Source organism: Oncorhynchus mykiss, chromosome 9 (assembly GCF_057628025.1).
Source record: "Oncorhynchus mykiss isolate SJ-2025 chromosome 9, ASM5762802v1, whole genome shotgun sequence".
Lineage (NCBI taxonomy): Eukaryota > Metazoa > Chordata > Actinopteri > Salmoniformes > Salmonidae > Oncorhynchus > Oncorhynchus mykiss.
Window position 1 is genome coordinate 22114791 of NC_143030.1, and position 26439 is coordinate 22141229.

The 26439-nt window shown below is 43.7% G+C and overlaps 3 protein-coding genes across 6 annotated transcripts; 2 read left to right on the top strand and 1 right to left on the bottom strand.

Annotated features, from left to right (window-relative positions):
• The first annotated feature begins 231 nt into the window (after nt 1-231).
• Nucleotides 232-16826, top strand: ugt5g1 (UDP glucuronosyltransferase 5 family, polypeptide G1). Of its 3 annotated transcripts, XM_090183734.1 has the most exons (3): nt 238-303; nt 12987-14668; nt 16158-16826. In XM_090183734.1, exons 1-2 carry the CDS (start codon nt 239-241, stop codon nt 14623-14625), a joined length of 1704 nt encoding a protein of 567 aa, XP_090039860.1. In that variant the 5' UTR covers nt 238; the 3' UTR covers nt 14626-14668; nt 16158-16826. The 3 variants fall into 3 exon arrangements, with proteins under 3 accessions (XP_090039859.1, XP_090039860.1, XP_036843407.2); XM_090183733.1 differs by lacking the exon at nt 16158-16826 and having other exon boundaries at nt 232-303; nt 12987-15211; XM_036987512.2 differs by lacking the exons at nt 238-303; nt 16158-16826 and adding an exon at nt 1402-1492 and having other exon boundaries at nt 12987-15211.
• Nucleotides 16527-18263, top strand: si:dkey-165a24.9 (G protein-coupled receptor 4). The gene is made up of 2 exons (XM_021614991.3): nt 16527-17113; nt 17398-18263. The coding sequence occupies exons 1-2, from the start codon at nt 16527-16529 to the stop codon at nt 17792-17794; spliced, it is 984 nt and encodes a 327-aa protein (XP_021470666.3). The 3' UTR covers nt 17795-18263.
• Nucleotides 18264-19031: 768 nt separating this feature from the next.
• LOC110531673 (prostaglandin D2 receptor 2) lies at nt 19032-26317 on the bottom strand. 2 transcript variants are annotated; one of them, XM_021614993.3, is made up of 3 exons: nt 23885-26317; nt 23583-23716; nt 19032-21835 (listed from the first exon to the last, which is right to left on the bottom strand). In XM_021614993.3, the coding sequence occupies exon 3, from the start codon at nt 21768-21770 to the stop codon at nt 20592-20594; it is 1179 nt and encodes a 392-aa protein (XP_021470668.2). In that variant the 5' UTR covers nt 21771-21835; nt 23583-23716; nt 23885-26317; the 3' UTR covers nt 19032-20591. The 2 variants fall into 2 exon arrangements, with proteins under 2 accessions (XP_021470668.2, XP_021470669.2); XM_021614994.3 differs by lacking the exon at nt 23583-23716 and having other exon boundaries at nt 23885-24346.
• Nucleotides 26318-26439: the final 122 nt, after the last annotated feature.

The window sequence follows — 26439 nt, forward strand, 5'->3', positions numbered from 1 at the left end:
TCAATCAATTATTTGGTGACGTGAATTTATTTATTTTATTTTATTTTTTTTATATAAAATTCACTGAGGATGGTCGTCCCCTTCCTCCTCTGAGGAGCCCCCACTGGTTCAAAGGCAATTAAATATGTTTTACCTTGGCAATTCACTCTTTAATGGCACACAGATTACACACTCCATGTATAAATAGTCTCAGGGCTTAAAGCTCCTCCTTTAACCTGTCTCCTCCCCTTCATCAACAATGATTGAAGTGGATTTAACAGGTGACATCAATACGGGATCAAAGCTTTCACCTGGATTCACCTGGTGAGTCTATGTCATGTTTTGTACATTTTGACATTTATTTCGTATTGAGAATTGACCTGAAAGTCTCACTTATGTGATGTTGGGTTGAACAAAGTAATATAGAGATTCCACATAGATTTTGGCATCAATTAGGTACTGTTTTGCTCTTCTGTCCATGGCTGGAGTGTCCTTGTTGCTGTGCGCATAGTTGGTCAAGGTCCATTTAGAACAACACCCTCTGTCACATTTAACCATGATGTTATTTGCTCTGTGTTAACTTTCGCTGTCATGCTAAACTGAACCCTCCTGTGCTGGCTCGGATGTTTTCGTTTCACATTGTCCTTTCCAGTAACTATAGTGTGGTGGACGCGTAACCTGGCAAGTAGGCCTACAGTGCAGCTTGGCTTGGCTCAGTAGAATGAAAAGGGTATGTGCATGCAATATCTTAGACATCTTGCCAGTCAGACATTTAACTTTGAAAAGGCATTGTTCCTTAGATATTTAAGTCATTGCCGTGTATAGATGATGAAATAGAGCTGTGAGTCATAAGACACATTTGACTTGACAACATTTTTACAACTCTGCACTTTATTGAACATGAAATGGATAACCGTGATGGCTTAGTCAGACATTAGCAGTGATAGTTCAACGGCTTCAGTACATACCCCTCCATGCAATTTGATCTTCAATTATGACTTGCTAAATTGTGATATAGTATGCTAAAATGAATGGATCTAGTAAAAATGTAACAAAATATTAATTGGGAATTGAATTTCTTTCATACTGCATTTCCTCAATCAGCGTACACATATGAGGTACCAGTAGGCCTACAGATATAGTAACTGCATAAATTAAACATCTTTAAGGTCTACAACTTCTACAAACAGTTAAAACCATAAAAAGCTTACTAATGGCTTCCATGTGAAATAAACAACACTCAAAGTTGATTCTTATTAAATGGGCAACCCTACAAATCCCTTCCACCATGGGGGGTGAGGAGCTCAATGTTCTTTACCCGGCTGCTTAGAATACAAACTGTCCCCCCGAACATGGCATTCCTCCCTCATCTTCCTTATCTAACTCAGAGGAGGAGTTAGTTGGTTGTTTGTTGGTGTGATGCTCTATTATAAAAACCAGTCCATCTGGGATCTTGTGTATTAACTAGCGACGAGGAAGAGGACAAGGGACCGTCTTTGTGTTACAGGTCACAGTGAGTTTATCATGTCTTTCACTAAACACTAACTGTGCTTCTCAGTGAAACTGAGACTGGCTATCCGTGCACACTGCTGCTACCGTGATATGATGAGAGTGAACTTGAAGAAGTAGGCATAGATATATTGTATCGCTCTATGTATTGTATCTCACTATATGTTTTGTAAGTTTGGATTACCATAGTTTCTATTGCCTTGTTAGGCAAAAACATCACATAGTTACCATATATTGTTGTAGTAAAAAATATTTTAATAAGAATCTTTCAAAAAGAAACCAATATGCATGCATTTTGCTTTACAGAAAGATGTACATTATTAAACGGATCATTTTTCAACCGGATATTAGCATAAAATATGATAAAAGGCTGGACGCTCCATGACTTTTAGAGATGATGAAATAACCATAATAATCATCCAAAGTAATATACTGAATTGAGGGGAATAATTTCTAAATGATGCACAGCATACTGTGAGAGAGTGGAGCCAGTTGATGCTGATGGATTCTAGTTCAGAACCCTGTGTAAACCTCCAGTACAGACTATCAACAGCTTATTGTGAAATAGACAAATTACTTATTTCGTGACAGGCACATGAAAAAGTACACTGTGTGTATTAGACAATTTTCATGCCAACATGACATTATTTTCTTTCTTCATATTGCATTTGTGTACATTACACAAATTTCAATTTGTTGTGGCTAACGTTAGCTAGGTGTCTAATGTTAGCTAAGGGGCTAACATTAGCTAGGCTAGGGGTTAATGTTAGGGTTAGGTTTAGGAGCTAAGGTTAGGTAACCTGCTGGCTAAGTAGTTAAAGGGTTACGGTTAGTGTTAGGAGTTAGGTTAAAGGGTTAAGGTTAGGGTTATGGGAAGGGTTAGCTAACATGCTAAGTAAATGCAAAGTTGATAATTAGCTAAAATGCAAAAGTTTTCCGTGATGAGATTCAAACACACAACCGTTGGGTTCCTAAACGTTCACATTATACAGCAATCTTTCTTGTCTTAAGTAACCTAATGTCTTTATCTGTGCAATGTACACAAAATAGTGTACTACACATGTAAACATATACTTTTTCATGTGCCTGTCACAAATTTCCAATAAGCAATTTGTGTCTGGGTTGAGTACATGGTGTTCTATAGTCTAACTGTGATGACTTGCAGCAGGGAAGGGCAGCAGATAAACATGATAAACCAATGACCTGTGGTGAGGTCAGTAGCTGAGTAAGCACTGGCTATTATCAAAGCCAGATTTACTCACAAATAAACAAACTTCACCATACAACATAACTTCAACAACCAGAGTGACATAGGCTATTATTAACTGATATTGACAAACAATTTTTACCAAAATGTAAATACAAATGTAGCCAAGATACACAAGCAATAGCCTCTGATACACTGCTCAACTCAGCTCAGTCGTAGACCAATGTATCATCCACAGTTACAACTGATAGGTGGCACTAAAAGACCAATATATAGACACATTTCATCTGAAGAATTCGCAATGCAAACTCCATAGCATTTCACAACTGATTTACAATTATTCCAATGTGCGGCGCAAGCAAACACACACAATAATTGTACTATGTGAAATATGCTTAAACTCTTATAGTGCATTCGGAAAGTATTCAGACCCCTTCACTTTCTCCACATTTTGTTATGTTACAGCCTTATTCTAAAATCATTTTTCAAATAGATTTTTTTGCACCTCAACCTACACACAATATCACATAATGACAAATCAAAAAGTAGTGTAGACATTTTTTCAAGTGTATTTAAAATTAAAAACTTAAATATGACATTTACAGAAGTATTCAGACCCTTTACTCAGTACTTTATTGAAGCACATTTGGCAGCGATTACAGCCTCGAGTCTTCTGAGGTATGACACTACACGCTTGGCACACCTGTATTTGGGGAGTTTCTCCCATTCTTCTCTGCACAACCTCTCAAGCTCTGTCAGGTTGGATTGGGAACATCACTGCACAGCTATTTCCAGGTCTCTCCAGAGATGTTCGATCAGGTTCAAGTCCTGGCTTTGACTGGACCACTCAAGGACATTCAGAGACTTGTCCCAAAGCCACTCCTGCATTGTCTTGGCTGTGTGCTTAGGGTCGTTGTCCTGTTGGAAGGTGAACCTTTGCCCCAGCCTGAGGTCCTGAGCGCTCTGGAGCAAGTTTTCATCAAGGATCTCTCTGTACTTTGCTCCATTCATCTTTCCCTCGATCCTGACTAGTCTCCCCCTGCCACTAAAAAACATCCCCACAGCACGATGCTGCCACCACATGCTTGCTTAACCGTAGGGATGGTGCCAGGTTTCCTCCAGATGTGATGCTTAGAATTCAGGCCAAAGAGTTCAATCTTGTTTTCATCAGACCAAAGAATCTTGTTTCTCATGGTCTGAGATTCCTTTAGGTGCCTTTTTGCAATCTCTAAGCGGGCTGCCATGTTCATTTCACTGAAGAGTGGCTTCCGTCTGGCCACTCTACCTTAAAGACCTGATTGGTGGAGTGCTGCAGAGATGGTTGTCTTTCTGGAAGGTTCTCCCATCTCCACAAAGGAACTCTAGAGCGCCGTCAGAGAGTGACAATCGGGTTCTTTGTCACCTCCCTGACCAAGGCCCTTCTCCTCCGATTGCTCAGTTTGGCCGGCCGGCAAACTCTAGGAAGAGTCTTGGTGGTTCCAAAATTCTTCCATTTATGAATGATGGAGGCCACTGTGTTCTTGGGGACATTCAATGCTGCAGACATTTTTTGATACCCAGACAATTCCTTTGACTTCATGGCTTGGTTTTTGCTCTGACATGCACTGTCAACTTTGGGACCTTATATAGACAGGTGTGTGCCTTTCAAATCATGTCCAATCAATGGAATTTACCACAGGTGGAATCCAATCAAGTTGTAAAAATATCTCAAGGATGATAAATGGAAACAGGATGCACCTCAGCTCAATTTCGAGTCTCATAGCAAAGGCTCATTCTACAACAATGACAAACAAAATAAAGTAAAAATGTATTAAAAAGAATACATTATTTACATATGTATTCAACTTATGTATAAAAAAACATTTTTTTAAACATTTCTAAAAACGTATATTCGCTTTGTCATGTGGTATTGTGTGTAGATTGAGGATTTATTTAATCTATTTAATCCATTTTAGAACAACGTAACAAAATGTGGAAAAAGTAAAGGGTAGACCTAAATGAATACTTTCCATGTGGACTTTATATTATAAATAAGGTTTGAACAAATATTCCATATCAAAATGTGTAAATAGTTTAAAAAATGCAAGTAAAAGAGTCAAACTGTCCCATTAAAATTAAATTCTAGCTTGATAAATCAAATGCATTCACAGGGATGTTGTCTATTCTCATGATTCAACAGAAGGATAATCCACAAATTGCAAAAGAACATGCATTTAGGTCTACCTTTACTTTTAAATTAAGTCCCATTCCCACTGTATATACAAAGCAAAAGTACATGTCCAAGAGGTCTAAAAGTCAGGGTAAAAACTATGAATTTGTTATGATATTTCAAACAAGTCTACAGTGCAGTACTAACTGTTCGTCTGCCCGACAGCTAGCAATGAGGGAGATGGTGGTTTCCTTGACTGTCATGAATAAAGCCACGTGTTGTATGCTGCCTCTGTCTGGTCTTAACTTTCATTATATTTGACGTTCCACTCTTCGAACCCTGCAAAAGGCACATTACATGATGATTCCAACTTTGAAAATGATTTGAGGCATCCATTTGTCAGGTTGTTTTTGCTAGCTACAGTTGAGGTCCACATACACGCTAGCCAAATACATTTAAACTCAGTTTTCACAAATCCTGACATTTAATCCAAGTAAGAATTCACTGTCTTAAGTCAGTTAGGATCACCACTTTGTTTTAAGAATGTGAAATGTCAGAAAAATAGTAGAGAGAAATATTTATTTCAGCTTTTATTTCTTTCATCACATTCCCAGTGTGTCAGAAGTTTACATACACTCAATTAGCATTTGGTAGCATTGCCTTTAAATTGTTTAACTTGAGTCAAACGTTTCGGGAAGCCTTCCACAAACTTCCCAAAATAAGTTGGGTGAATTTTGGCCCATTCCTCCTGACAAAGCTGGTGTAACTGAGTCGGGTTTGTAGGCCTCCGTGCTCGCACACGCTTTTTCAGTTCTGGCCACAACTTTTCTACAGGACTGAGGTCAGGGCTTTGTGATGGCCACTCCAATACCTTTACTTTGTTGTCCCTATGCCATTTCGCCACAACTTTGGAAATCAAATGTATTTATATAGCCCTTCTTACATCAGCTGATATATCAGTGCTGTACAGAAACCCAGCCTAAAACCCCAAACAGCAAGCAATGCAGGTGTAGAAGCACAGTGGCTAGGAAAAACTCCCTAGAAAGGCCAAAACCTAGGAAGAAACCTAGAGAGGAACCAGGCTATGATGGGTGGCCAGTCCTCTTCTGGCTGTGCCGGGTGGAGATTATAACAGAGCATGGCCAAGATGTTCAAATGTTCTTAAATGACCAGCATGGTCAAACAGTAATAATCACAGTAGTTGTCGAGGGTGCAACAAGTCAGCTCCTCAGGAGTAAATGTCAGTTGTCTTTTCATAGCCGATCATTTAGAGTATCTCTACCGCTCCTGCTGTCTCAAGAGAGTTGAGAACTGCAGGTCTGGGACAGGTAGCACATCCGGTGAACAGGTCAGGGTTCCATAGCCGCAGGCAGAACAGTTGAAACGAGCAGCAGCACGGCCAGGTGGACTGGGGACAGCAAGGAGTCATCATGCCAGGTAGTCCTGAGGCATGGTCCTAGGGCTCAGGTCCTCAGAGAGAGAATGAAAGAAAGAGAGAATTAGAGAGAGCATACTTACATTCACACAGGACACCAGATAAGACAGGAGAAATACTCCAGATATAACAGACTGACCCTAGCCCCCCGACACAAACTACTGCAGCATAAATACTGGAGGCTGAGACAGGAGGGGTCAGGAGACACTGTGGCCCCATCCGATGATACCCCCGGACAGGGCCAAACAGGCAGGATATACCCCACCCACTTTGCCAAAGCACAGCCCCCACACCACTAGAGGGATATCTTCAACCACCAAATTACCATCCTGAGACAAGGTCGAGTATAGCTCACAAAGATCTCCGCCACGGCACAACCCAAGGGGGGGGGGGGGGGCGCCAACCCAGACAGGAAGACCACGTCCGTGACTCAACCCACTCAAGTGACGCACCCCTCCTAGGGACGGCATGAAAGAGCACCAGTAAGCCAGTGCCTCAGCCCCTGTAATAGGGTTAGAGGCAGAGAATCCCAGTGGAGAGAGGGGAACCGGCCAGGCAGAGACAGCAAAAAAGCTGTCCTTGAAACAGTCTTGATATGTTCGTCAAAAGAGAGATCAGGGTGCAGAGTAACACCGAGGTCCTTCAGTTTTATTTGAGACTGTACAACCATCAAGATTACTTGTCAGATTCAACAGAAGATCTCTGTTTCTTGGGACCTAGAACAAGCATCTCTGTTTTGTCCGAGTTTAAAAGTAGAAAGTTTGCAGCCATCCACTTCCTTATGTCTGAAACACAGGCTTCTTGCGAGGGAAATTTTGGGGCTTCACCATGTTTCATTGAAATGTATAGCTGTGTGTCATCTGCATAGCAGTGAAAGTTAACATTATGTTTTCGAATGACATCCCCAAAAGGTAAAATATATAGTGAAAACAATAGTGGTCCTAAAGCGGAACTTTGAGGAACACTGAAATTTACAGTTGATTTGTCAGAGGACAAACCATTCACAGAGACAAATGGATATCTTTCTGACAGATAAGATCTAAACCAGGCCAGGTCCGTGTAGACCAATTTGGATCTGGGTCAAGGTTTGGCTTTTTCAAGAGAGAATTTATTACTGCCACTTTTAGTGAGTTTTGTACACATCGGGTGGATAGAGTTACGTTTATTATGTTCAACATAGGAGGGCCAAGGCATCATGTTAATGTTACTACTTAGTTTTGGCTGTTGGAAGTCCTGACGAACCAAGTTGTGACCATATGCTTGGGATCATTGTCCATTTGGAAGACCCATTTGCGACCAAGCTTTAACTTCCTGACTGATGTCTTGAGATGTTGCTTCAATATATCCACATAATTTTCCTTCTTCATGATGCCATCTATTTTGTGAAGTGCACCAGTCCCTTCTGCAGCAAAGCACCCCCACAAAATGATGCTGCCACCCCTGTGCTTCACGGTTGGGATGGTGTTCTTCAGCTTGCAATCCTCTCCCTTTTTCCTCCAAACATAACAATGGGCATTCTGGCTAAAAACAGTTCTATTTTTGTTGCATCAGACCAGAGGTAATTTCTCCAAAAAGTACGATCTTTGTCCCCATGTGCAATTGCAACCATAGTCTGGCTGTTTTTGGGCGGTTTTGGAGCAGTGGCTTCTTCCTTGCTGAGTGGCCTTTCAGGTTATGTCGATTTTTACCGTGGATATAGATACTTTTGTACCTGTTCCTATAGCATCTTCACAAGGTCCTTTGTGTCACGATCGTCGTTGGAAGCATACTCGGACCAACGTGCAGCGTGATCTGGGTTCCACATTTATTGAAGTGAAACTTAAAACAAGACAAAATAAAGAAATAACGAAACGTGACGATGTGGTGCACATGCACAAAACACAAAATAATATCCCACAAACACAGTTGGGAAAAATGCTACCTAAATATGATCCGCAATTAGAGACAACGATTACCAGCTGCCTCTAATTGGGAATCATACAAATCACCAACATAGAAATAATAAACTAGAATACCCCCAGTCACACCCTGACCTACTACACCATAGAGAAACAAGGGCTCTCTATTGTCAGGGCGTGACACTTTGCTGTTGTTCTGGGATTGATTTGCACTTTTCTCACCAAAGTACGTTCATCTCCTGGAGACAGATTGCATCTCCTTTCTGAGCAGTATAGATGGCTGCGTGGTCCCATGGTGTTTATACTTACGCACATTTGTTTGTACAGATGAACGTGGTACCTTCAGGAGTTTGGAAATTGCTCCCAAGGATGAACCAGACTTGTGGAGGTATACAAAAAATGTATGAGGTCTTTGCTGATTTTTTTATTTATTTTCCCATGATGTCAAGCAATGAGGCACCGAGTTTGAAGGTAGGCCTTGAAATACACTGCTCAAAAAAATAAAGGGAACACTAAAATGAAATATTCTTATTAAATACTTTTTTCTTTACATAGTTGAATGTGCTGACAACAAAATCACACAAAAATGATCAAAGGAAATCAAATTTATCAACCCATGGAGGTCTGGATTTGGAGTCACACTCAAAATTAAAGTGGAAAACCACACTACAGGCTGATCCAACTTTGATGTAATGTCCTTAAAACAAGTCAAAGTGAGGCTCAGTAGTGTGTGTGGCCTCCACGTGCCTGTATGACCTCCCTACAACGCCTGGGCATGCTCCTGAGGTGGCGGATGGTCTCCTGAGGGATCTGCTCCCAGACCTGGATTAAAACATCTGCCAACTCCTGGACAGTCTGTGGTGCAACGTGGCGTTGGTGGATGGAGCGAGATATGATGTCCCAGATGTGCTCAATTGGATGCAGGTCTGGGGAACAGGAGGGCCAGTCCATAGCATCAATGCCTTCCTCTTGCAGGAACTGCTGACACACTCCAGCCACATGAGGTCTAGCATTGTCTTGCATTAGGAGGAACCTAGGGTCAACCGCACCAGCATATGGTCTCACAAGGGTTCTGAGGATCTCATCTCGGTACCTAATGGCAGTCAGGCTACCTCTGGCGAGCACATGGAGGGCTGTGCAGCCACCCCAAAGAAATGCCACACCATGACTGACCCACCGCCAAACCGGTCATGCTGGAGGATGTTGCAGGCAAGCAGAATGTTCTCCACGGCGTCTTAAGACTCTGTCACATGTGCTCAGCGTGAACCTGCTTTCATCTGTGAAGAGCACAGGGCACCAGTGGTGAATTTGCTAATCTTGGTGTTCTCTGGCAAATGCCAAACGTCCTGCACGGTGTTGGGCTGTAAGCACAACCCCCACCTGTGGACGTCGGGCCCTCATACCACCCTCATGGAGTCTGTTTCTGACCGTTTGAGCAGACACATGCACATTTGTGGCCTGCTGGAGGTCATTTTGCAGGGCTCTGGCAGTGCTCCTCCTGCTCCTCCTTGCACAAAGGCGGAGGTAGCGGTCCTGCTGCTGGGTTGTTGCCCTCCTAAGGCCTTCTCCACGTCTCCTGATGTACTGGCCTGTCTCCTGGTAGCGCCTCCATGCTCTGGACACTACTCTGACAGACACAGCAAACCGTCTTGCCACAGCTCGCATTGATGTGCCATCCTGGATGAGCTGCACTACCTGAGCCACTTGTGTGGGTTGTAGACTCCGTCTCATGCTACCACTAGAGTGAAAGCACCACCAGCATTCGAAAGTGACCAAAACATTAGCCAGGAAGCATAGGAACTGAGAAGTGGTCTGTGGTCACCACCTGCAGAACCACTCCTTTATTGGGGGTGTCTTGGTAATTGCCTATAATTTCCCCCTGTTGTCTATTTAATTTGCACAACAGCATGTGAAATGTATTGTCAATCAGTGTTGCTTCCTAAGTGGACAGTTTGATTTCACAGAAGTGTGATTGACTTGGAGTTACATTGTGTTGATTAAGTGTTCCCTTTATTTTTTTGAGCAGTGTACATCCACAGGTACACCTCCAATTGACTCAAATTATGTTAATTAGCCTATCAGAAGCTTCTAAAGCCATGACATCATTTTCTGGAATTGTCCAAGCTGTTTAAAGGCCCAGTCAAATTAGTGTATGTAAACCTCTGACCCACTAGAATTGTAATACAGTGAATTATAAGTGAAATAATCTGTCTGTAAACAATTTTTGGGAAAATTACTTGTGTCATGCACAAAGTAGATGTCCTAACCGTCTTGCCAAAACTATAGTTTGCTAACAAGACATTTGTGGAGTGGTTTAAAAATGAGTTTTAACCTCTAGTGACACCCCATCCCGGGTCCGGGAGCATAATCATCGACTGACACTAATTAGCATAACGCAACGGACATAAATATTACTGGAAATATTCCTATTCATGAAAATCACAAGTGAAATATATTGAGACACAGCTTAGCCTTTTGTTAATCACCCTGTCATCTCGATAGCCTAGCATAGCATTATGTCCAGCTAGCAGCAGGTAACTTGGTCACAAAAATCAGAAAAGCAATCAAATTAAATCGTTTACCTTTGAGCTTCAGATGTTTTCACTCACGAGACTCCCAGTTAGATAGCCAATGTTCCTTTTTTCCAAAAATATTATTTTTGTAGGCGAAATAGCTCCGTTTGTTCTTCACGTTTGGCTGAGAAATCGACCGGAAATTGCGGTCACGAAAACGCTGAAAAATATTCAGAATTAGCTCCATAATATCGACAGAAACATGGCAAACGTTGTGTATAATCAATCCTCAAGATGTTTTCAAATATCTATTCGATAATATATCCACCGGGACAATTGTTTTTTTACCTCTGTATTTTACGCGAGAATCACTCTGAGAGCCATCAGGTGACCACTTGCACAATGTAGCCGCTTATGGGTATTCTTCAACATAAATGTGTAAAACTACGTCACAATGCTGTAGACACCTTGGGGAATACATAGAAAAAAGTAATCTGGTTGATAGCCCATTCACTGCTCAATTGGAACGCCGAGCTTTCAAAACATGAGGCACTTCCGGATTGGATTTTTCTCAGGCTTTCGCCTGCAATATCAGTTCTGTTATACTCACAGACAATATTTTTACAGTTTTGGAAACTTTAGAGTGTTTTCTATCCTAAGCTGTCAATTATATGCATATTCTAGCATCTTGTCCTGACAAAATATTCTGTTTACTTTGGGAACGTTATTTTTCCAAAAATGAAAATACTGCCCCCTAGTCTGACTCCAACCTAAGTGTATGTAAACGTCCGACTCAACTGTAGCTAACTTCGTTCAATTCAAGGGATGCGATCGCCAAAATATGTAGACACGTCCAAATATGCACAGCTTACCCCAGACAATACCCACACAACATGTTTAAGCAAAAGCATGCAAGGCAGTGACTGGAGTCAGGAATGGCTGTGTGTGTCAAGGATTTGAATGGATGGAAAGAAAGGCATGAATACCTTGGGGCCTTTCCGTAAGTTTTGTTGCAGGTTTAGCAAATGTTTATATTTCTAGCATAAAATCCCCAGAATCATAATCATTAGATTATCACAAGGGAACCACTGCCTACCCTGAATAACCTGATTACACATCACTGTAATAAACATTCCAGGTCAGGTCACCCATGTCCAGTGTCTGCTGCACCCGTCCAGACAGGACGGGTTCTGCATATCCTGATGGGAGCACAGTGTAGAGTCAGGTTGTGTCTAGGGTTTCAGCTCCTGAGATGTGATGTCATTGCACCAATGTCCTTTTCATTAGGCACCAAATGCAACAAAACAGCCTCAAACAAGGAGGCACTATCTGGACTTAGAAACGCTTGTTTTCGTTTTCCTTTGCAAAAGGATTTGTTGCAGTGTGTGCCCTAATTAATGCAACCCAGATCTAGCTAAATGGCCAAAGCTAAAGGGTGTGTGGACCAGTGGAGTCTGCTGAGGGGAGGACGGCTCATAATAATGGCTGGAACGGAGCGAATGGAATGGCATATTGATGTATTGGATACCATTCCACCTATTCCGCTCCAGCCATTACCACAAGCCCACCCTCCCCGATTAAGGTGCCACCAACCTCCTGTGGTGTGGACTGTGTAGTATCTGTGTCTACTGAGCATGTAGTATTTGTAATGCCTGTACTGATTCGGTACTGATGCATCAGTGAATGGAGAGGGTCTATAACGTGGGAGTGGAGGAAATTGACTGATAAGGTCCACTGTACTGTGTTCATCTCTGTATTTCATCCAGATTGAAAAGCCATACATTTATATTGTGTGGTAACTTAGGGAACCAATCTGCCCATAGTGGTACGAGGTGGTGACAACTCTGTTGAGAATACATCATATCGTGCATCTACTGTGTGGCTTGATGCTTCATTCTCACAGTAGCATAACATGGGAATACTGTTTCCACACAATGAAAGAAAATGTCCCCCTCCCTTCCTTCATAACAGTTTTATCTAGTGTTTCAGCATGTACAGCTTTAGAAAATAACCCAGTGGACATTTGGACATCTGCCAATTGCAGAGGCTGACATGTCGACTATGGAATTTATTTTGTACAGAAAAGACAATACCTCGATAAAGCTACTTTATAGTCAGACCATGTCATCTCTTTCTCAGTCCTTGCATTCTGTATGCTAAAACTGCTCATGAAAATCAAACCATTTCTATTGTATACTTTTTCTAAATATAACATATACTATCGTGGAGAAGAGAAGAGAGAACATTTTCCTGAGATCGTAAACAAACATGTTTTTTTCTTGTTGTTTGTTCCCAGCTCCAATGACGTAATGGGCATGTGCGGTGGAACAGCGGTGGTCCTTCGACAAATACTCTGCCTCCTCCTCCTCATCTTAATTCGGGGTTGCCGCAGTAACGGCAGTGGGGGAGGTAGAATCCTGGTCTTCCCAGAGGATGGCAGCCACTGGCTCAACATGGAGGTTATCCTCCGAGAGCTCCACTCCAGAGGTCACAACCTCACCGTGCTGCGCTCTGCCAAGAGCTGGTACATTCCCCAGAATTCCCCTGTCTACACCTCTATCACCGTGAACCCTGCTCCTCCTCCGGCGGGCGAGGACCTGGGTGCTAACTTCTACACCATCCTGATGCAGCGCTCACTGAAACTCCGCAGGATGTTACCGGTCCTCCGTTTCCTGGAGCAGCAGAAGGACACGGCGGCCATGTTGATGATGTTTCACAGCGAGGCACTCTGCATGATCTCCACCATCTTGGATGACTCCGTCCTCGTCGCCAAACTGAGGGTGTCCAGATTCGACCTGATGCTCACCGACCCTGCCTTCCCTGCTGGAGTGCTCCTGGCCCAATACCTAGGCATGCCCATGGTTTATAATGTCCGCTGGCTCAACGCAGGCGAGGCCCACATGACTGTCGCCCCCACGCTGCCCTCCTATGTTCCGATGTACAACTCCCTGTTCAGCGATAATATGGACCTCCTGCAGAGGACAGAGAACTTCCTGCGTTACCTGGTCATCCTCCTCCAGGAACACCTGGTCATCCTGCCACTCTATGTCAACCTGCTCCAACGTCACTTCCCCCCTGGTGCTGACCTGCTCTCCATGCAGCGCTCAGCAGACGTGTGGCTGATGCGGGTGGACTTTGTCTTTGAGTTCCCGCGGCCTACCATGCCCAATGTGGTCTATGTGGGGGGCTTCCAGTGCCGTCCAGCTGAGCCACTTCCTGCTGACCTGGAGGCCTTCATGCAGAGCTCTGGAAAGCATGGGGTGGTGGTCATGTCTCTGGGAACGCTGGTGTCTGCCCTGCCTAAGGAGGTGACTGAAGCAGTGGCCCAAGCCTTTGCCAAGCTGCCCCACAAGGTGGTGTGGAGGTTCCTGGGAGAAAGACCAATTTCCCTGGGGAACAACACCCTGCTACTGGACTGGCTCCCCCAGAACGACCTCCTGGGCCACCCCAAAACCCGCGCCTTCGTGGCTCACGGAGGCACCAACGGCCTGTATGAGGCCATCTACCACGGGGTCCCTGTGCTGGGCCTGCCGCTCCTCTTCGACCAGTTTGACAATGTCCTGCGGCTGCGGGTGCGCGGGGTGGCACGGGTGCTGGAGGCCGCCACTCTCACCACAGAGGACTTCCTGGAGGCCCTAAGGGATGTGCTGGAGAATAAGTCCTACCGCCACAACATGCAGAAGCTCTCTGGCCTGCACCGCGACACGCCCCTGTCCCCGCTCGCCAGTGCCACCTTCTGGATTGAGTACGTGATGAGGAACGGTGGAGCGTCCCACCTGCGCACCGAAGCCTACAGCCTGCCCTGGTACTCCTACCACAGCCTGGACGTGGCGGCGCTGCTCCTGGCCCTCAGCGGGGCCTCTCTCTGGGCCTCAGTCTATGTCTGCAGCAGGCTGTGCTGCAGGAGCTCCAGGAGGAAGACCAAGCTGGAATGAGACATGAATCTAAAGATGGGCCAAGATGGGTATTTTAGATGTTGTACGTATTTGACCATCAATTGGCACTTTTCTGTCAACGATTTTAAAAATTGCTCAAAAGAATCTTGAGAAAAATTTTACAAATTCAAAAAATAACTCCAAAGCCCACCATAAATACATAATAACATTAAAGGGAGGTACATGACTCAATAAAAACTGATGAAAAGTTATTTATATTCAGACTGGCCTTAGGGAATGTGGTGCCATGGAACTGTCAGATAACATATTGGATTTCAGTCTGGTGAGGGAAAGTACAAGATGACAAAGATAACAATCTCCTCTCTATGATATCATGTGTTAAAAATACAGCCTAGCCAACATTGTCTCACACTCCCATTCTCCTCAAACAATTTGAATTGTGTAGTCGTAGCTTTTCCCTGTGCCTGAGCTACAAAGTAATCTTAGTGTAAATTATGACTATACTGTATACCACAGTCGTACACAGTCGACAAATATGTTTGTTCAAAGGAAAAACATGTCATACCCATACTTTTCCACCTAAAAGCCCCAGTAAGAAGTCTCAATAAAGATGTAATTACTGTCATCCGAGTACAGTCAATTGACATTACACACTCTCCTTTTTCTGTTGAGTGTTGAGCGGTGCGCGTTGTGTTGCATTTACACTGTCTCTTTGTTAGGCTGTAATCTCAGCCTGTCAGTTGCTTCCTCCTCCTTCTCCGGTGCAGAGGCTGATCCTCTCATCACATGGCCTCTGTGGCCTGTTATCTCTGCTTTCTGACACAGAAACACAGAAACACACACACGCAGTGAGAGGCATCCATTGTTTAAGAGAAGACAAAGGGGAAATATGTTATGTTACAGAATATTTGTTTCTTAAATGCTTTGCCTTAGTTTCCCCAACCATGAGAAATGGTCACAAATTCATAGATTGTTACAAGTATACCATCCATAAAGCCTTCCTTCCCTACACTCATAAAACCTGTCTCCTTCTCACTCAATTTTTTTCCTCCTCTAACGGTGAGAGAACGAGGGAAAAGGGAGAAAGAGGGCGGAGAGGAGTGAGTGTTTTTGTTCAGGAAAAGAAAGGGGTTCTCCTGCGGTTCTCAGGATGTTGCCCTTAAAGCCTGGAAAAGTAGGCTTCCTGTCCAGGGTAACAATCAGAGAATAGACAAGGCCCTGAGGATTATGACGCTGTGTTCCTTCAGCAGCAGACACACTTTGTGTTGTACACTAAGCAGCTGGAGGGAAGAAGAGGTTTGTGGAACGATTTCTACTGCATGGACTTTTAGAGCTGTATGGGTGAGGTGAATGAAAAGATTCTCAAAATAAGTTGTTTTCTTGGCCATTTTTTTTTCTTTTTTTTTATGCTTAAATTGTATGGGTTTCACTTTTAATCTCATGCTCCAATGCAACTGTTGTACATAGTACAATACTGTACATGCTTGTGTAATGTTCTGATTTAATGTTGTAGAAATGCTGTAATAATCTTGTCATGATCCTCCTATCATCTTCATCCTTCTCCTCCCCAGGTTTTCCACCAGGATTTGAGATCACTGGATCCTAAGCAGAATGAAATTTGCGTGATGAATACCTGACTCTAGGAGCCAATAGAAACAATATGGACATATCACATGCATATGAATTTATAGATTTTATGAATGATTTGGATTAGAAAACTTCCTCTGTCGAGTGCATCTATTTCCACCTTTTCTATCAGAAGTATTGCATTTATGAATTAATTGAATGGATATAAATCCAGAGACTGTCACACCACTGTCTCTCTCTGGGAATATAGATTTGCACCAGAGGGTGAAATAAGCACCTGTGTACTGTAGTACCTGGTTTCTTGTCAAGGGACTTTGAGGGTATCCCCCCTCACCCAGAGACTGTCAGAGACCATGTCCAACAGCAATGACAGCTGCAACCTCCCCCTGAACACCGACACACTTGGTCTCACCTACATCTACAGCCTGGCCTTCTCACTGGGTCTCCCTTGCAACCTGCTGTCTCTCTGGGGACTGTACCAACTGGGCCGGTCCGGCGGGGGTGGCTGTCAGCTGGTCTATATCCTCAACCTGCTGCTCTCTGACCTCCTCCAGCTCCTCACCCTCCCTCTCTGGATCCTTTATCTCCAGGGGGCGCACCGCTGGCCCTACGGCCGCCCCGCCTGCGAGTTCGTGGGCTATGTCTTCTACGTCAACGTCTACGCTAGCGTGGTGTTCCTCTGTATCATCGCATTGGACCGTTGCCTGGCGATAGTACACCCGTTGAGTAGTCGTGGCGTTCGGACCGTGCGGGTGGCGTCGGTATTGGGGGTGGCGGTCTGGACACTGACCTTTCTGTTCTGTTTGGGCGGGCTTCTTCCGTCAGTGTTTGATGCGGAGAGGCTGTTGTGTCTGGAGCAGTACCCCGTCAGCCTCAGATATGCTCACTTTAAGATTGCTACGGTTGTCATGGGGTTCCTGCTGCCCTGTGGTATACTGGGGTGAGTGGGAAACGGAGTATGAAGTATGCTTGGCTGACATGTTATGTGTGATTGCATAAAGAAAAGGAAGAGTGTGGCCTGCACTCTGCATCTACATGTGTCCGTCGATAATGCTTTGATAAATATGAAGTGAACACTATGAACAACTTTATATTAACATGTCACATTACATGCAAAAGGATGTGTCAATGAGAGGAGTCTTGTTAAGTCACATCTAACATATATATCTGACATGACCTTTGACCTTGGCCTCTGTATCTCTCTCCCGCACCCTCCCCTTACAGCTACACTTCCGCCCGCATAGGAGTGACTCTCCATCACTCGCCATCCGTCTCCGACCAGGGTCGTCACAAAATCACAGGCATCCTCATCGTCATCACCGTCATCTTCATCGTCGTCTTTGGACCCTACCACCTCATCGGGGGGTACCGTTTCGTCTCCTTGCTCCTCACAGATGACCCCTGTGAGTTGGAGCGGTCCATTTTCCTGTGTTACCGGCTGTGCTATGGCCTGACGAGCCTCAACACCCTGCTGGACCCTCTGTTCTACATCTTCCTGTGTCATGACGCCCGTCTGGAGCTCCGCAGGTCACTGACGCCCTGTCTGGGACAGGGGCACACAGCCCCCAAACAAGTCAGACTAAGTCTCAGAGGGAATCCTGATCAGAGTGACAGTGTGTAGAGAGACTGGATTGGACACGTTTTTGAATTTCCTGTTCCTTTGATTCTGAGGAAGAAGAATCTGGATAAACTCTATTATGTTACCCGTTTCTTGTTCTTTGATGGTCTTGAAGTCGAGAGGAGAGGACACATTTTGTGGCGACACCAGCCATACACTACAATGCAGTGTTTTCATAGACTTGCTCAAGGAACTGACTCCACTGGTTTGGCTGCTGAGAATTGGTGATGGGAAAAAAGCAGCGATTGTGCCACCTAGTGGGGAGAGCATGTATGCTGTTGGCTGAAATTGGAAAGGGTACTCCATCTGCTTCACCTTTCTGCTGACAGTCATCTCTAACTTATAATGCACTGCAATAGCTGCCTCAGTTTATACAGCCATATGAATGACTATCCGTGGATATCAACAATAATGTCAAATGTGTCTTGATTACTTGCTTATTGCAGTAAATAAAGTCATTTTAAATACCTTATTTATTCATTTGTATGAGAAACTCTTATCATACCCCAGACACTAAAACATTAACAAACACATACTGCAGAGACTAAAACAGACAGTCTGAGAGTCAGAGTCTTTATGTGTCTTTTACTGAGGAGTGGCTTCCGTCACCCACTCTACCATAAAGGCCTGATTGGTTGAGTGCTGCAGAGCTGGCTGACCTCCTAAAATGTTGACCCATCTCCACAGAGGAACTCTGGAGCTCTGTCAGAGTGACCATTGGGTTCTTGGTCACCTCCCTGACCAAGGCTCTTTTCCCCCGATTGCTCAATGTGGCCGGGCTGTGTTCTTGGGGACCTTTAATGCTGCAGACATTTTCTGGTACGCTTCCCCAGATCTGTGCCTTGACACAATCCTGTCTCAGCACCACCATAAAAACCTGTACTTGCCTTGTCATTAGGGGGAATTGTGTGTAGATTGCTGAGGATTTGTTTTATTTAATCCATTTTAGAATAAGGCTGTAACGTAACAAAATGTGGAAAAAGTCAAGGGGTCTGAATACTTTCCGAAGGCACCATAGAGACTTACAATGGGGAACTCGCTCAATTTGGGCTCCTCTCAAGATACAGATAAGCAGGTCTTTAGGATCAATTTCACAAGACCTGAAAAAAAAATACTTGGTTTTATCAACATTTAGCACTAATTTAAGATCGGTGAGCGATTCTTGAATTGAATCAAAACCAAGGGTCGCGAACGACCTGCTGCACTGATGGGGCACATGAATAAATAACGAATCCGCATAGAGATGTAAGCCCATTTTTATTATTCAGGGACAAACATTATTAATGTAAATAGTGAACAGTAAAAGGCATAGTATTGAGCCTTGTGGCACTCCTTGGTTATGTAAAAAAAAATATTTTAAAAAATAGACTGAACTCCATCAGCAGACAGACACTGAGTGTACAAGACATTACAAACACTGGCTCTTTCCATGACAGACTGACCAGGTGAATGCAATGATCCCTGTTTGCTGTCACTTGTTAAATCCACTTCAATCAGTGTAGATGAAGAGGAGACAGGTTAAAGAAAGATTTTTAAGCCTTGACACAATTGAAGCATGGAGTGTGTATGTGCCAATCAAAGGGTGAATGGGCAAAACAAAATATTTAAGTGCCTTTGAACGGAGTATCATAGTAGGTGCCAGGCACACTGGTTTGAGTCAGGAACTGCAACACTGATGGGTTTTTCCATGCTCAACAGTTTCCCGTGTGTATCAAGAATAGTCCACCACCCAAAGAACATCCAGCCAACTTGACAACTGTGAGAAGCATTGGAGTCAACATGAGCCAGCATCCCTGTGGAATGCTTTTGACACCTTGTAGAATCCATCCCCCAACGAAATTAGGCTGTTCTGAGGACAAAAGAGCGTGCAAATCAATATTAGGAAGGTGTTCCTAATGTTTTGTACACTCAGTGTACATTTACGTCTGTCGTGTAGATTCATTTTTGAACCAGCCACAGGCCAGTTGGTCTACACAAATTTCAGATAGCCTCCGTAGCAGGAGTGCATGATCAACCATATCGAATGCTTTCAACAGATCAATATAAAGGGCAGTGCGGTGCTGTTTCCTGTTTCCTAGCGCGTTAACCATATAAAGCAGCCAAGATGGTGCTCTGTACTGGCCTAAAGCCTGACTGGTGAGCATTCGGAATCGATTTTCCATCTAAAAAAGGAGAGCAGCTGAGAATTTACAGAGACTTCTAATATCTTCGCTAGACATGAACGTTTTGAGATTGTGTGATAATTACGAAGACAGCATGGATCACCTCCTTTGTGGAGCGGGAGATCAAGGGCCACCTTCCACACCTTAGGAATAATACCCAAGAGAATGGATAGATTAAAAAGATATGTGTCAAGGGTTCCACAATCATATGTACAGTCGTAGAATACTTGGTTCAAGCATGTCTGCCCCAGTGGACTTTTACCATCAATAACTAAGAGCGTCCAGAAATTCCATAGTAGTGACTTGCCAAAGCGAGACCAGTGGGTCACCATTTACATTAGCAGGCAAGTCTTCAATTGAAAAGTGGTGCATCAGAGCCTACTTGGAATGGGTACCGTACAAAAGCAAAAAGCAAATATAAAAGCATACTAGCACATTGCTGAGCCTTTGGTTTAACACTACTGAAACCATTGCAAAACACACAAGATATATTCCTCAATCCTTCTGGCGTCTATGCTGTACATTACACAGATTCAAAATGCAATGATTTATAAACGGATTATTATGTATCCCACTGTTGCAGAACCTAGACGGGAACCTGGCTTTGGCATCGGAACTGTCATTGACACAACACCTTCTCAGTTAGCAGGGTGTGGTTCCTTCGTCTTCTGTGCCGCCTCCTCCTCCTCCGCCCTGAAGTCTCTTCCTCTCAGGCTGGGGGCATTGTTGAGGGACCTCCTCCCCCTCAGCAGCATCTCTGAGGTACTGCTGGAAGATCTCTGCGTGCTTTGTCGCCGTGACCACTCCCCTAGGTCCTCCGCCAGCACGCTCTCCATTACTGCCGCAAGGGACTGTCTGATCTTATGGCACAGGTCCGGACAGCTGAACACATAGAGGATGGGGTTTAGCACACTGTTGAGGAAGGCTAGGCTGGCGGTGGGGGGCAGGCCGCTGGCCACGAGGCCCCGGAGGGAGGGTCGATACTGAGCTACAGCCTCCAGGACGCTGAAGACGTGGTATGGAGCCCAGCAGACCACAAAGCTCATCAACACTGCTACCACTAGTCTAACGAAGCGGAAAGGGTGCCGGTTGCGGCCACGCCGCGCGATACCAATGGTCACTGATACATAGCTCCACACAATGACCCCCAGGGGAAGAATGAAGGCCAGGAGGAGCTTAGAGAAGGCCAGGGCATCCTGGCGTGCCTCACACAGCTCTTCTAGGTCAAACTCCCTAACTGGGAGATACTGAGCGTAGTTATAGTAACACATGACCCTCCCGTCACGCCGATGAATAGTATCCCGGAACAGGTAGTACGGTACGGTACAGAGCACAGCCAGGGCCCAGATGATTCCACATACCCTGCCGACCAGCTGCACGTTCCTCCGGTTGTGGACCCAGACGGGCTTGTGAACCACCAGACAGCGGTCCAGAGAGATGGCCGCAAGCAGGAAGGCGCTGACGAACATGTTGAGGAAGAAGATGGAGGAGTGGAGTTTACAGAAGGTGGTCCCCAGGGTCCAGGTGCCTCCGCGGGCCAGGAAGATGGTGAAGAAGGGGAGTGACGCCGTGGCCAAGAGGTCCGAGGCAGCCAGGTTGAGGATCCACACGCTGATGACGGTACGGCGGACACGGAAACCCACAACCCCCAGGATGAGGATGTTCTCCAGGATGCCGAAGGAGGAGACCAGGCCGTGGAGACACACAGTGGCCAGGCTCAGAGCCCCCACCTCAGCCGAGGAGTTGGAGGGTACGCTGGCGTTCACCATGGCCTGGATGAGAGGGCAGTAGCCGGGGCTGCTGCTAGAATTGGTCATCTTGACAGTTCGGATTCTGCTTCTGACACTTTGTCCACTTTGACTCTGAATTACTGTGTACAACACTGCAAAGAAACAAGGCAAAGAGGCATTACGAATTAGGACTCATTCCGTATCTTGGAAATTCAGAGTTACAGCATGATTGAAATTTAGGAGAATATTCCATCAATGTTACACCAAACATACAAAGAACATGGTTGCCGTGTTCACAGAACATAAAATATTAATGTTCTAGACATGTTTCATGAGAATGTTGCAAGAACATTCCTTTGTATCAGTTGTCAGGAGATTGCCTGATCATCAAGCTTTGATTGTTGAATTACCTGTGTAGGGCAAAAAAGAAAATGTGCACCCAGGGAGGACCCCAGGACCGAGTCTGGGGAACATTCTACAGTATAGACGTTAGCAAAAACCTTCAGAGAACGTTCTTAGCATACCTCTACTTCTCTGCCTCGCTTCCTGATGCTTTAAGAAATCGTAAAAGCCATCTCCAAACTGGCAATTGTTTTCGATTATTAGCCATGGTGGTTTCTGTCTAACACGACTGAAGTGTCAAGTTTGCCTGAAAAAGTTTAACAGCCACTACCATCTCAAATTGTTAAGAGCGAGAGATGGCTTATCTCTCTGTCTCACTCTCTCCACATCCTCTGTGCAAGTTTGCCTTGTCTATCTATATATGTGAGAGCCATTGCACAAATAGACAACTTCTGTTCTAGCTATTTGCTAGTTTCCTAATACAGAACAGTGTGTTTGTGTTGATGGAAATGTACCCTATAGTAGGGGAGAGTGGGGTAAGTTGAGCCATTTTTTACACTCAGCATCACTCTGTCAGGGGAAATAAAGATATCTACATATATTTCAGGGTGTTGTGTATCCATGGAAATAATCAGAATTCATGTAAACATAACAGTTTTGAAAACATAGCTTTTGTCAAAAAGCACATCTTATGGGGTAAATTGAGCAGCGGGACAGGGTAAGTTGAGCCACCTACAAACACAATTCAACACAATCACTTTGTCTTTTAAAGGGATACTTTGAAATTTTGGCAATGAGGTCATTTAACTCATGGATACCATTCTCATGTCTCCATGTCCAGTATGAAGTTGCTAGCAGATACGCATGCGGTTTGCAGTATGCCTTCAACATACTTTTTTTTAAAAATGTAAACACAGGCTTAACACCTAACAAACACTTTGTACTTCTTTTTTTTTTAACACTTCTAAACAGACTAGGCCCTGTTGTTACCTCATATCCCAGTGTGTTGTTACCTCATATCCAAGTGATAATTCATTGCATTACCCCTGGGAAGAAAATAATTGCTCAACCATTGGCTCAACTTTCCCGAGGCAAACATTTGGACTTTACAGTGCCTTCGGAAAGTATTCAGATCCCTTGATGTGTTCCACATTTTGTTACGTTACAGCCAGGTGTGACAAGCTTGTAGCATCATACCCAAGATGACTTGATGCTGTAATAACTGCCAAAGGTGATTCTACAAAGTAGTGAGTTAAGAGTCTGAATATTTATGTAAATGTGATATTTCAGTTTTATTTTATTTTTTAATTTACTACAACAACAAAAAAATGTTTTCAATTATATAGTAAGGCTGTAACCTAAAAAAATGTGGAAAAAGTCCAGGGGTCTGATACTTTTCAAAGGCACTGTCTTAGCCCACACAGCTAAAAGGATGCTAGGTTTAGGACTTCATATTGAAGCTTAGAGGCCCCAACGGATCTATAGAACAATCATAAAATTACACATAACTTCTAATAAACTAATTTGACTTGATGAAAATCCGTTTTTTGGACCTACCTAGCTTACTGCTTTTTCCATGTGGTTTCTTCCTTCACAGACTCCGTGAAATGATAACCTCTTTCTAAATATTTGGTGAAACGACATCTTGGTTTCCGAGAAACAAGGGTGGCTCAACTTTCCCTCCTCTCCATCTAAAATTACAAGACAGCTTTTTTGTAAGCCTACATTTCTCAGTTAAAGTGAAAAATACAGAGCCAAAACTTAAGAGTAATTGACTCTGGATCTCATCTATTTGTAGTCCACATACAAAATGTTTCTAAATTCCAAAATAGTTTAATGGATTACAAATAAAAACCCACCTTAACTGAGAATTCTCTCTCCACTGCTGAGTCCACGTTGGGAGACTTGCTGGCCTGGTTGTGATCAGTGTAGTTATGATTGGTGGGTATTCAAGCACACTGACACGCCTGCAGTTACACCCACTAGTCAGTTGAACTGGGGATGAAAAGCATTTGACAGATTAAAGATAAGTTTATCTGGCCTTGTTAAATACACTGACTACTGATTATTGGTGATATAGCCGAAGAAGAAGTTTCAGAAGAAACCAATTAAAAAGGACCTCAACCCAACATGTGTAAAAACAGTATTATTATTTTTTTAAAGTGGACCTGGGGAATAAAAACAGTTCATATCCTCATTCCTCAATGCAATCTTATAGTTTTGATACGCTCTGCGACTCTTTTGATGCATTATATTTCTCTCTCTCACACACACACAAGCTGTTTCTTTGCAGTGCTGATCAAGAGATTGCTGACGACCACAAAAATATGCTCGAATACCACACTCAGTTGTGATGTGTCGATGGGGAAACTTCAGACGTGAGTCACCCATTGTTTGCTTCATCAACGAGTGAGAAAGCATCCATTCAAACAACATTCACACAAAATAACTACTCTTTTCTCAACCCGTTTCCACGTGCATGGTGTGTATGGCAAAGCATCATTGACAGTAAAACAATAATCCAAGCACAACAATTGCATCACTAATTAGACTTGCGTCACAGTGACAGGTTCTGTAGAACAGGAAATTCAAAGGTCTCTCGGGCAAGATATGTGATGTGCCATTGTCCATCTGCGGTTTATTGCCTGCAGTTCTAAAAAAAAAGGGTAGCCTATCTTTGCATAGGGAATGCAAATGATTCCACTCAACATAGGCTTTTGGTACCAACGCACAGCAACATAAAACATTTCAAATGATATCTCAAAAGAAAACTAATTTAGTGACTGTTGACAATATATTCTGTTCTTATAGATTGATAAGGGCCTAGTTAGAATACTATTTGGGTGTTTCGAGAAACAGACTGGCCATAGTGCTAATAATGGGCCAGTATGGGAACCTCAAGGAGAAAAATGGGCTGGTGTTTTACCTGGCTATTGCAGAACACCAACCTGGTCAAAGAGAAATTCGTATTATTCTGTATGTAAATCCAAAACACTCTATTTAGTATGATATGTTACAGGGTTGAGGTTAGGGGAAGGATTAGCGAACACACTAAGTAGTTGCAAAGTAGCTAAAAAAGTAATAAATACTTGAACATTTGCTGAAATGCTAAAGTTGTCCGTGACAACATTCGAACTCACAACCTTTGGGTTGCTAGACATTCATGTTATGTGCCCAGCCAACCACCCAACTTCCATTTTTTCCTGAAGTAACCATAGATCTTATACCAAACGTACCAAATGTAAAAGAAACCATACTAATTTGAGTGTCAAGGATTTACATTTACTATGTTACGTCTAGTCTATGAGACCTGACTGAGAACTGGTTTCATGCTAAACTGAACAGAGAAGTGGTAAAGTTGGGTTGAGAGGATCTGTCCCAAATGGCATCCTATTCACTACAAAATGCACTAGTTTTGACCAGACAAATAGGGTGACATTTGGAATGTAGCGCTACAGTCCACACTGATCTGCGGATTACAACGGCGCAGTCCTGTTCATCAGATCCTGAGCCACCCATTTGTATCAATGTTTATCCTCAGTTTTGAATCCCAATTTACACATTAACCACAACTACGTTAAAATGTCAACGCCTAGCAGCCGATGTTTTTCAAACGGGTGTACGGACTGATTGCAAAATATGTTGAGACAGTGGTGTACCTCTTCCTTCCTCTGAGAGCCTCAGATAAACTGTCGAAACTCATTCTATTATGAACAGGTTTACCCTTGAAATGTACACTTGCCCCCTGGTGGACTAATTGCAGTCTGCCACCTAACTGCTTTAAAACAAAACGTATGGAGGTCGTATGTAACACAAAACGTACTTTACTCAAATCTGGGAAGTCAGACGTTTTTCAACCTTCGGGTTAGACAAAGTTTCATGAATAATTATACCTGACAATTAATTAACTGCACACACCTGGACCTGGTGTAAATCAGTCCCTGATAAGAGGGGAACAAAAATATGCAGTGGAACTGGCTTCAAGGTCCAGAGCGGAGTTTGAGGCATATAGGGAAAATAAGGTGCAATTTGAGACCCAGGGTGCCCTGCTGCCTCTGGATCAGCCAACCCTGTTCCTGGAGCACGATCCTTCTGTAGGTTTTCAATCCAAACCCAGTTGGAACTAACCTGGTTCCGCTCATCAACCAGCTAATTATTAGAATCAGGTGCGCTAGATTAGGGTTTCAGCCTAATCGACAGGACAGTAGCCCTTCAGGAACAAGGTTGGAGAGCACTAAATGCTCTGTAACGATATTAGGAGGACTGAAATGAGGGTTTAGCGCTGTGTTTGTAGAAACATTATCAGCATAGGCTGCTGTAATAGACAAATTAATAATTTCAAAAAGGTTGGAATTAATCTAGACTATTCAATCTGTTACTGTCTATTGTATTTCAGCAACTCCTGATTTAGCCC

Coding starts and splice junctions, on each gene's coding strand:
- ugt5g1 (XM_090183733.1), top strand. CDS start 239: ATGATTGAAGTGGATTTAACAGGTGACATCAATACGGGATCAAAGCTT. Junction 304..12,986: donor CTTTCACCTGGATTCACCTG/GTGAGTCTATGT, acceptor GTTTGTTCCCAG/CTCCAATGACGTAATGGGCA.
- si:dkey-165a24.9 (XM_021614991.3), top strand. CDS start 16,527: ATGTCCAACAGCAATGACAGCTGCAACCTCCCCCTGAACACCGACACA. Junction 17,114..17,397: donor CTGCCCTGTGGTATACTGGG/GTGAGTGGGAAA, acceptor CTCCCCTTACAG/CTACACTTCCGCCCGCATAG.
- LOC110531673 (XM_021614993.3), bottom strand. CDS start 21,770: ATGACCAATTCTAGCAGCAGCCCCGGCTACTGCCCTCTCATCCAGGCC.